Below are 11,433 nucleotides of genomic sequence, written 5' to 3'. Positions count from 1 at the left end.
TTGCTTTCTTAGTTTCGACAAACATTCCATGGTCATGTAACATGTTGACAATAGGGGAAATTGGATGTGATGTGTACAGCTCTGTACAACTGTTGCAGCTTTTCAGTACATTGGAAATTGTTCTAAAATTTAAAAATTATTATTGGCCAGGCACGGTAGTTCATGCCTGTAATCCCAGCACTTTGGGAGGCCGAGGCAGGTGGGTCACTTGAGCCCAGGAGTTCTAGGTCAGCCTGGGCAACATGGTGAAACTCCATCTCTACTAAACATACAAAAATTAGCCAGGCTTGGTGGTGCATGCCACAATGCACAGTGCACAGCCATAGCTCACTGGAGCCTCAAACTCCTGAGCTCAAGCCATCCTCCTGCCTCAGCCTCCCAAGTAGCTAGGAATACAGGTGCATGCAACTATGCCCAGCTAATTTTAAAAGTTTTTGCAGAGACAGGGTCTCGCTATGTTGCCCTGGCTTAAAAATTATTATTATTATTATTATTATTATTATTATTATTATTATTATTATTTGAGACAGAGTCACACTCTGTCACCCAGGCTGGAGTGCAGTGGTGCAATCTCGGCTCACTGCAACCTCTGCCTCCCGAGTTCAAGCGATTCTCCTGCCTCAGCCTCCTCAGTAGCTGGGATTATGGGCGCACACCACTACGCCTGACTAATTTTTGTTTATTTTTAGTAAAGACAGGTTTCACCATGTTGGTCAGGCTGGTCTCGAACTCCTGACCTTGTGCTCAGTCTGCCTTGGCCTCCCAAAGTGCTGGGATTACAGGCATGAGCCATCTCACCCAGTCAAAAATTATTTTTTAAACTGCGCATGGTGGCTCATGCCTGCAATCCCAGCACAATGGGAGGCCGAGGCAGGAGGATCACTTGAAGTCAGAAGTTCCTTGCCAGCCTGGGCAACATGGCAAGACCCAGTCTCTATAAGGACTGGGTGGCTCAGCCCTGGTGCAGTCACATAGGTCCCTGCTAGCTGAGCTGAAATTAAAACCCATTCAGGGCCCAGCGCAGTGGCACTCCAGCCTGGGCAACAAGAGCGAAACTCTATCTCAAAAATAAATAAATAAAACCCATTCAGTCTGGCTCCTACGTGGCTCATGGGGCCTGTGGACTGGACTCTCCTTTTCCCTCCACACCCCATCCGCATTCAGTCCACGAGCAAATCATGCAGGTGGCACCTTCATAATGATCCTGAGGTGACACTTCCCACCACCTGCCTTCTCCCACCTAGTTTGAGCACCCTTCATCAATTACCTGGACTACCCAGCTGGTCCCCCTTTTCTCCCAGAAAGTGTGATGTGGCCTGTTAACGCCCTCTGTTAACAGCTGAGCCCTCCTCTGCCCAGGACCCTCTGCTGGCTCCCCAGCTGCTCTGAGTAACAGCTAGAGCTTTGCAACAGCTGCAGGCGTTTGAAGCCGGGACTTCTCTCCCTGAACTGCCTGCCGCTCTCCCCTGCTCACACCAGGTCGGATGCAAACTTCTCCTCTGGGTCTCAAGCATACCGATCATGCTCCTGCCTCAGGGCCTTTGCACGAGCCATTCCCGCTGCCCGGAATGCTCTTTGGCCAGAGAGCTGCTTGGCTGACCCATCACTTCCTACAAACCTTGCTCAGACCTTGCCTGGAATTCTTGGCTTCAAATGATCCTCCCGTCTCGACCTCTCAAAGTGCTGAGATTATAGGTGTGAGCCACTGTGCCTGGCCCACATTTTTTTTTCTTTTTTCTTTGAGACAGAGTTTTGCTCTTGTCGCTCTTGTCGCTTGGCCATGCATCTAGAGGGCATCCAGCACAGAGTATGTGCTCAATACACAGGTGAAGAAGGACAATCCACGAGACAGCTGTCCCTCTCCCAGGACCCTGGGAAATGCTAGGGATGTGGAAGATGTTCGGATGTCAAGAGGAATAAGGTCTGGTGTCTGGGCTCTCATTTGAGTGCTCTTCCTGTTCACAGGAGTGGATGGGCTGCACAGTTGGAGCAAAACCGAGGTGAGTTTTAAGGGCCACTGAGCATTTTCCCCACTGGCAGTCTTTCCCAGTGTCCTGGGAGATGCACAGCTGTCTCCTGTGTTGTCCTGGATTCCTGGAGGATGGGCCAGGCTTGGAGGTAAAGGAGAGCTCAATGGGGAGGGGGGCAGAGAAGGGACTGCCCAGATGTGACACATCTGGAGTCTCCAAATCTGCACCAGGACAGATGAGTAGAGCTGCATTTTCCCACCCTGCTCATGTTGGCCTTCTGTGAACTTTGTTTCTGCCCTGTCTGCATTGCCCTTAGGTATTCATTGCAACCTGTTATCACTGGAATAAAAATGGCCATAGGCATTCTGCCCTTCCTTCACCTCTCTCTTCTCCATCCCTTCCTTCTTCCTTCTTCATCTGTGTATTGAGCACATACTCTGTGCTGGACGCCCTCTAGATGCATGGCCAGGGTTGTCCTCATTGACGAGGCAAGATCTGAGCAAGGTTTGTAGGAGGTGATGGGTCAGCCAAGCAGATATCTGGGCAGAGAGCATTCTGGGCAGTGGGAATGGCTCGTGCAAAGGCCCTGAGGCAGGAGCGTGATCTGTATGCTTCAGGCCCAGAGGGGAGGTGTGCATCTGACCTGGTGCGAGCAGGGGAGAGCGGCAGGCAGCTCAGGGAGAGAAGTCCCAGGTTCAATGACCTGAGGGCATTGCAAGGCTTTAGTTCTCACTCAGAGGAGCTGGGGAGCCATTGAGCAGTGCAAGAGCCAAACTGAATGGGTTCCAATTTCAGCTCAGCTAGCAGGGAGCTATGTGACTGAACCAGGGCTGAGCCAACCCACCTGTGCATGAGTGACAGCACCTCACGGGTTCCAGAGCTCGCATGTCCATGGTCCAGCTTAGTGCCTGGCACATCGAGAATACCTGAGAAGTGGCAGCTAAGGACTGTTGCCTCAGGAGGGTCTCTTCTCATTTCCAAAGCTGTCTTCTGCTTGGTGAAATGCACACAGACACTGGGCAAGTATGTGTTGAGCTTCTAATCTCTCCCAGACACCGGAGACACATAGACTGACCAAGTTCCCTGCCCTTGGGCTGCACTCCCCTTGAGGAGACAGATGATGGGGACATGTAAGGAGCTAAGACATCCTGAGCTGGGAAGGAGGGAAGCAGGGGCTGAGGGATGGAGGCAGCTGGTGGGGGCAGGTGGGGGTGGCCAGGATGCCTGGAGCCCAGGACCGGGACCGGGGCTGGACTCTGCACTGCTCTGCTTGGGGACCTAGCCGGGCTCTGAGTCATGAGGGCAGACAGTGGCCAGGGTGAGGCTGGCGCAGTGCAGCCCCTTCCCCACTGCTGAAGACGCCGCCTTTGTGGGATGGGCGCACAGGCTTTGGGGAATTGAGAGCCATCCTCATCCTAGAGGTGGTTGTTTCTGGAAGCAAAAATCCAGGGTTTATGCTCCTGGGACAGGGGAACCCTGGGGCCTCGCGTCCTCTCCATGACCTTTGCATTGGGCAGCGAAGGCGTCTTCCTGTTGAGTCTGAGGGAGAGAGAAGTGGTGTCACTCGTGGTGTCAGCTTTCATCTCACTTAGTCCTCACAGTGGCCCTGGGAGGTAAGGACCATGATCAGCCCAATTTACAAATGAGGACACTGAGGCTCAGAGAAGTTACATGGTTTGCCCAAAGTGACACACTAAGTGGCTGAATGGGATTGAACCCAGGTCTTTCTGAGATAGCCCAAGCTGTTGATGGAAGCCTCTGGCTCATGGATGAGCAGGTAAAGTGAACAAACACTTTAGAATGCTTATCTGGGGGTGGGGGTGCAGGGAATTGAGACTTCTATGGGGCCCGAAAGATTTACAGTTGTCCCTCGCTGTGTGTAGGGGAATCAGTTTCACCACCTCCCACAAATACCAAAATCCACAGATGCTCAAGTCCTGATATAAAATGGTGCAGTATTTGCATATAGCCTAAGTACATCTTCCCGTAGACTTTAAATCATCTCTAGATTACTTTGCAATCACATGTCAGATAATGACATTTCAGTCCATGCCAGAATGCACATAGGATGGTGGTCCCATAAGATTATAATGGAACTGCCCTATACAGGTGCACCATCTCTAAAAATTGATATCTCAAAAGAGATGGGGTTTTTTATATTGCCCAGACTAGTCTAGAAGCCCTGGGCTCAAGTGATCCTCCCAGCATGGCCTCCCAAAGTGCTGGGATTGTAGATATGAGCCACCACACCTGGCCAGGTGTACCATTTTTTATCATTTATACTGTATTTTTATGATCCTTTTCTGTGTTTAAATACACGAATAGCCACCATTGTTTTTGTTTGTTTGCTTGTTTGTTTGAGACAGAGTTTCACTCTTGTTGCCCAGGTTGGAGTGCAATGGGGTGATCTCGGCTCACTGCAACCTCTGCCTCCCAGGTTCAAGCGATTCTCCTGCCTCAGCCTCCTGAGTATTTGGGATTACAGATGCCTGCCACCATGCCCGGCTCATTTTTTTGTATTTTTAATAGAGATGGGGTTTCACCGTGTTGGCCAGGCTGGTCTTGAACTCCTGACCTCAAGTGATCCAGCCGCCTCGGCCTCCCAAAGTGCTGGGATTTCAGGCGTGAGCCACCATGCCCAGCCCCACAAATAGCTGCCATTGTGTTACTATTGCCTACAGTACTCAGTATGGTAACATGCTGCAGAGGTTTGGAGCCCAGCAGCAACCAGCTCTACTATTCAGCCCAGGTGTGTGTTTGGCTGTAGCCTTTGGAGGAAGCTAAGGAGAAGTGACCTAAAGGCAGATGGTGAGTCTGAGGTGGGATCCCAGGAGAGGTACAAGAAGTTAGGCAAAAGCGGATGAAATCTGAATAAATTTCACTATGTTAATATAATTACCGCATTAATAACTTTAGATAATAGTTAACATTATTATTTAGTTAACAGGATTGCACCCATGATAAATTAATTTTTTTAAAGAGATAAATTCTCACTCTGTCACCTAGGCTGGAGTGCAGTGGTGCGATCATAGCTCACTGCTTTCTGGAACTCTTGGGCTCGAGCAATCCTCCTGTCTCAGCCTCCTGACTAGGTGGGACTATAGGCACATGCCATCATGCCTGGCTAAGGTTTTTTTACTTTTCTCTAGAGACAGGGTCTACCTATGTTGCGCAGGCTGGTCTCAGACTCCTGGGCTCAAGTGAACCTGCCTCAACCTCTCAAATTGCTGGGATTACAGGTGTGAGCCACCACAGCCAGCCCACATTTCTTAGTTTGGACAAATGTGCTATGGTAATGCACAATGTCATTACTAGGGGCAGCTGGGTATAAGGTGTAGAATACATTATAATGTCTTTTCAATTTTTCTGTGTATTTAAAATCATTTCAAAAGTAAACATTTATTTTAAAACATGAAGGTGGTTATCCTTCCATGAGTGTAAAGTACAAAAGACAGGCTCATGGTGTCAACAGAAGTCAGGACACTGGTTGTGGGGCCGGGGGCGCTGGAGGGGCTGGCCATGGTTGGCTTTGTGATCTGGGGGCTGGTGTGTTCCATCTGTGAATGTCTTTCCAGCTGCACACTTACCAGGGATGTAAGTCATGTCTTAATAAATTTTCTTAAGTTTAACACCAAATAGGCCGGGCTCGGTGGCTCACGCTTGTAATCCCAGCACTTTGGGAGGCCGAGGCGGGTGGATCACGAGGTCAGGAGATCGAGACCACGGTGAAACCCCGTCTCTACTAAAAATACAAAAAATTAGCCGGGCGTGGTGGCGGGCACCTGTAGTCCCAGCTACTCGGAGAGGCTGAGGCAGGAGAATGGCGTGAACCCGGGAGGCGGAGCTTGCAGTGAGCCGAGATCGCGCCACTGCACCCCAGCCTGGGTGAAAGAGCAAGACTCCGTCTCAAAAAAAAAAAAAAAAAAAAAAACACCAAATAAAATGAGAATGAAAAGCTTGTTTGGGTTGTGGGGATTCGGGTGCTTATCCAGCCATGAGCCCTGGCCTAGATGCTTCTAGATGCCTGGAGGGAACTGAGAACATTCCAAGTAGAGGTGGCAGAGCCAAGGCCCTGAGGTGGGAACACACTGCTGCATGTCTCTAGCTGTGAATGGGGTCCCCTGGTCGGAAGCAGCGCTGTGTGCCCTGCAGGGCCGGCAAGTCCATGTCCACATTATGGCTCAGTGCAGTGAAAGCCAATCTCAGCCCCTTCCGCAGTGTGACCAGCCTGCCAGCAGGTGGCCAGCTGGTCCTCCTGGGAAATTGTGCCATCTCAGGGACTGGGTGCGAGTCTCTTGTCCGCAGACAGGGCACTCAGCCGTGGTGTCAGCCTGGTGAGCCTTGGTAAGGGCATGTGCAGGATGCTGAGCCTCTCCTGTCCCCATGACTGTCAAGACCACTTGCTCGGTGGGCGCATCCAGCAGGTGTGGTGGCTGGGAAAGAAGCAGGCTCCATCCACAGGGCGTGCCATTTTGCTCAACTCAGGACCCACAGCATCCCCCGTAGTAATTCTCTTCGGTGGGAGCACTGGGAACATGAGCCACAGATACCTTCCGAGTCTGAGCTGCTGAGGTGAGGGCTGCAGGGCGCCCTGCTGTCAGGAAAGCCTGCACCAGCAGCTGGAAGGCACGTGGTGGGGGCGCCTCCTGCGGCTGCAGCAGTGGCTGCGAGGCTTTGGGACCTCGCCCAGCTTCTGCAAGGTGAATTGTGACAGCGCAGAGCTCCGCAGTGCCAGGGTCCCCTGCATGGTCATGCTCACTGCAGCTGGGAGCCCACCACACCCCTGGTGCCCCTCACTTCCCAAGGCTGGGGTCTAGTCCAGACCCCTCTTGGCTTGGGAATTGTGCCTTGGGAGAGGGACACTGTTCCACAGGTTGGGACAGAGGCCCGAGGCATGCTGCTGGCTGGCCGGGGCTGCGGGGACGCCATGCTCACCTTTCTCTCTTGTGGCCTTGATGGGACTGGCTTCCCCACTGAACGGGATTTTCCAAGGTGTCTGGGGCTGTGGTGCAGCTTGCGGGGTGCCACCCTGACTCCTTCCAGACATGCCAGTCGCTGGCCACCGAGGGGGCCAGACACAGGTGCCATGCTGCAGTGGGGGTATCTCCCGACCTCCCTTTTAGTTCTGATGGGCCTGGGAAGGACCTGGTTTCGGGGTCCCCATGGGCTTCCTAGTCTAGGCTGTCCCATTGTCCTGGGGCTGTCCGGGACACATTTGGAAGGGACTTGGACGCAGCAGCTCTGTTCAAAATCATAACGGGGGGCAACAAGGGCCCCTACATCCAAGTTCTTAGGGATGGAGCTGTGGCATGGAGTTCCACTGGAGGAACCTCCAGGAAACCCGAGGTCCCCCCTGAGCCAGGGCCAGGCTGGGCACACCCTGAGTCTCCGGTGCCCCCAGAGAATGGCCTGCTGCCCTAGGCTCCATGGAAGCCCCCTCATGCTACTGGGCCTTGGCCTCACAGACAGTCCCATCAGGACAGGGTATGAAAGGACGAGGCACTCATGGCGGGGAAGCTGACCAAACGGGCCACCCATGGCGGGGAAGCTGGCCAAATGGGCCACTGGAACCGAGTTGTTGGGCCAGGAGGGGCCTGCCTGTCCCCCTGCCAGAGGGTCTTCCTGCCAGGTGAAGCCAGCACAGGCCTGGGTGCCAAGGACCCTTGCTCGGGTTTGGCTGAAAGAGAAACAGAGGTGGTCAGCATCTCCAGTGAGCCCACACAGTCCTTTCTTGGCTGGGTTCCACCTGCCTGGGTCTCTGGAGTCCTCAGGGTCTCTGTGTCGCCTCTGTGGTCTGACACTGAGGACACACCTGCAGGCTGCTGATCCCAGAGGGAGGAGTCTGTGCCTCCTGTGGTGGGAAGCTGTTGGGGTACAGCAGGTGGCTCCTGGGACTGCCCTCCCCCAGGGTTCAGGCTGGCTGGGGGCTTCCTGCCCCATGCCCTCATCCCAGGACTGTTGGGCCTGGGATACAGCCTCCAGTCAGAACTCAGGTGGGAGGGGCCTTGGCTGTCACCCAGTCCCCTCACCACCTCACATGGGGGCCTGTTTCCACGGTGGGTGAGAGAGCCTAGATACAGAGCCCCCTCTGCTCTCCTGGGCTGCCCAGTCCGTGCCAGGACTGACCGTTCCCACACCCGGCTGAACTCTTGGCTCCGGCTCTGGGCCAGGGGTCCCCCCTGTGCCCACCTCCTAAATGCTCTGGTGGGGGGTCAGGGACATAGATTCCCTTGTCTCCCTGGCTCAAGGCTTGTTGTCCTGGCACCCTTGGAGGGGTGTTCAGGAGTGAGGGGCCTCTGCTGTTCTCTTAGGTGGTCGGTGTTCGCAGGGAGGGGTGGGGGGTCCCACAAATGGATCTGGTTCCTCCAATGCCCCTGAGCACCCTTTGAGGGGGAGAGTGGGACACGGTGGAAAGTGGGAGGGGGCTTGTTGGAGAGTCTTGCCCACATCCCCCTCCTGCTTGCACAGCACGTCCGGTATACACACACTGAGCACCTGCCCTGAGGACCCGGGGGGCCTATTGTACTTTCTTAGAGTCCAGGAGGAAGAGGAGGGAGAAAAGGTGAAGAGGAAGGCCCAAGTAGTAGTGTTGGAGGTCCTGGGCACTCCCCAACTACTGACTGTCCCAGGGGGTGACTCGGGAGGGGACCTGGTGCTGCAGGCCACCTGGGGGTGGCAGGTCCCCATGCTTCCTTGTTTCCTCATAGAGGCCCGAGGGTGTCTGAGAACTGCATCATCATCCAGGGCCCAGGTATGGGAGAACCGGTCCTGAAAACATGCCCACGGCCACACCTGGACATCTTCATGAGGTGCTCTAGGGAGAGGGTGGGCATCAGGCCAGGTGAGTTTCCTGGGAGGGGTCAGAGCCCATACCCTGTTGCTACCTCAGCATCTCCCAAGGGGGAGTGTTGGATCCCTTTGTGGCCACCCCAGGAGTCCAGATGTGCACAGGAGACTGTGGCTAGGGGGCAGCCTGAGCAGGGGAGTGCTCACCACACTCCCAACTTTCATCTGGGTCATGTGGGGGATGGGCTCCCAAAGGAGGGGGTATGTCACTGTTCCCTGCCCAGCCCACCCAGCCAGACCTCCCTCTGGGCCAGAGAAGAGGATCATGGGGACAGTGTGAGGAAGCTGCCACCGGGCCAGTCAGGATCTGACCCCTGTGCTCCCCAGACCCCATTGGGCACACATGGACTTACTCCTCTGAACCTTAAAGGCAGTGCGTGCCATTGGCATGAACACCTGTTCCCCTTCTAGCAAATACACGTCCCAAAGGCTCTGGGTGAGCCCGAGAGAGAGCTGTGGGGACAGCAGGTGTGGGAGGACCTGGCCCTTCCAGGCTAGGGGCTGGTGGCTCGAGCCAGGCCCACTGGGGCTTCAGTCCCCCAGTCACTGACCCTTCCCATGAGGGTCATCAGACCCCTTCAGGAGGCTGGGTCAGACAAGGTCTTGCAGCTCCTCATGGGGGAGCACTCATTTCACTGGGGATGTGGCTTCTGGAGAGAGGGGCTTCCCCAGGACTTGAGGCTTTCTTGAGCCCTCCCAAGTGGGTCCTGGCCCAATCTGCCCATGAGGCTGGGCCTGAGCCCCAGCCTCTGCCATGGGATGACCCCTCTTGGGCAGAGGGCTTTACTTGTGTGTCCTGCAGATATCTGCCTGTGCCTCTTGTGGGCTGGGGGTAAGCCGGACCCCTGGGCGGGGAGCAGGGCCCTGCAGGGCAAGGAGGGTCCCTGAGCCAGGGTCTCCCTGTGCCCCCTTACCCCATCGATCAAGCTCCAAAGCAACCAACCTAATGAGGAACCCTGAACGCATAGCCCTTCCTTGTCCTGATGGGAGGGACAGAGGTGCTCAGGTCCCTCTGGGCTGCCCTAAAAACCTCCCTCTTCCAGGGCCCTCTGAAGACCCTTCCCCAAGTGCAGAACACTGGGCGGTGTCCAGGGCTCCTTACACCTTCCCCTCCCCACACTCCTGGTGGACACACTGTCCTTAGCCCTGCTCTGCGGGAACTGGCCCCAGTCTCTGTGCCTCTGTCTCCTCCAGGGCAGGAAAGTAAACCCAACTCCAAATCCATGGAGAACCCCACGACCCAGGTCAGGCCCTGGCTGGACCTCACCCTCTCACCAGCCGCATGAGGGTCTCCAGCCCCTGGCTTCTCCGGCCCCACAGGATGCAGAGCCTCTGGGGAGGAGCTGGGGGGACCATAAACTCACTGCATGCCTCATGGTCTTGGGGTATGACGTGGGTGCCACATGCTCCTGGTGGTCTTGGAGCCCCTGGACCCTTGGGCTATTTGGGCTGTGGAATCCTGAGAAGCCCCTAGCCCATCATGAAATCAGCCTGCTCCCAAGATGTGGAACCATCAGCTGGAAGACCTGGACAGCTGCAGAGGCCCCTGAACCCCGAGGTCTCCCACCCTCTCATCTGGTGACCCCACCATGCGGCCTTGGCCCTGGGGAGGAGGGGTGGGAATATCCCCTGGAGCCTGGCTGGAGGTGCTCCTGGAGGCCTCCTGGGCCAGGGTGCTGGGAGGGCAAGCCTGACTTTGAGGCCATGACAGAGGGCGGGTGCTGGGCTTCGTGGTGGTCTCCTGGAAGTGGGGTCGGGCCAGGGGACACGGGATGGGGAGATGTTGCCATCAGGGCTTTATTGGCCCATCTGTGGGTACCAAAGGCAGCTGGAGCCCAGCCAGCTGGAGGGCAGGACCCTCAGGGAGGGGAGAGTCAGCTGTACAGCATCAGAGCCAGAGGGCGTTGCTCCAGGACACAGAGGGTGGCCACGGGGATGATGAGATGCCCTCTGCTGATGGGGGTGAAAGGCATCTGACTCAGGATCTGGGGGTCCCGGTTCAGCCCCGGGACCCTCAACAGAGACATCCTAAAGGCTCCAAACAAGCTGGCAATACAAGGAAGGTGCCTTCACTGAAAGTTGAGATCACCTGCCCAGGGTGGCCGTCCCCGGGTCTGGCTGTGTGAGGCCCTGTGGGCAGCTGTCCACCTACCCTGCGGGGAGTGCCTCTCACGAGCCAGCACCTGGGCCAGTGCCCAGAATATGTCCTCCTCAGGCAGATAGAGCAGGAACAAGGCAGCAACGTGGCTCAGGTCCCTGCAGCAGCCCATCCCCTGAGAGAGCCAGAGTCACGATGGAAAGACATCACCTGGGAGGGCTGAGGTCACCTGGGAGGACTCATGTCAGCGGAGAGGGCAGAGGTGACTGGGGAAACTTCCTTTGAAGAAGAGGCTTCCTCAGAATGCAAATTCATTTTGTGACAAGAGCCATGTCCATCAGGCATTTCAGCAACTTGTCGAAAATGTCTCCTGAGAGCACCGTCCTGCGTGTGACACTGCCAAGCTTTGGAGCCCAGTGGTTGCCCTTAGTTCCTAGATCCAGGGAGACTTATGGAGCCTGTGCCTGGGGCTTTCTAGGGGTGGAGGTGGTGGGGTAGGGGAAAGGGTGGGAGAGGGGG

At 55.5% G+C, this 11,433-nt stretch overlaps 1 protein-coding gene across 1 annotated transcript; it reads right to left on the bottom strand.

Annotated features, from left to right (window-relative positions):
* Positions 1-1,907: 1,907 nt before the first annotated feature.
* Positions 1,908-11,086, bottom strand: LOC100593546 (TBC1 domain family member 3G). Its single transcript, XM_030805027.1, is given in 15 exon segments — positions 1,908-2,094; positions 2,815-2,896; positions 3,473-3,509; positions 6,521-6,663; positions 6,906-7,025; positions 7,251-7,392; positions 7,438-7,496; positions 7,528-7,647; positions 8,637-8,669; positions 8,672-8,755; positions 8,758-8,784; positions 9,170-9,269; positions 9,731-9,796; positions 10,181-10,275; positions 10,969-11,086. Coding segments are annotated over 15 exon segments (1,413 nt in total).
* Positions 11,087-11,433: the final 347 nt, after the last annotated feature.

Source organism: Nomascus leucogenys, chromosome 24 (assembly GCF_006542625.1).
Source record: "Nomascus leucogenys isolate Asia chromosome 24, Asia_NLE_v1, whole genome shotgun sequence".
In the NCBI taxonomy this organism is placed as follows: Eukaryota; Metazoa; Chordata; class Mammalia; order Primates; family Hylobatidae; genus Nomascus; species Nomascus leucogenys.
The sequence above is the reverse complement of the archived record's forward strand: the minus strand, read 5'-3'. Positions and strand labels throughout refer to the sequence as shown.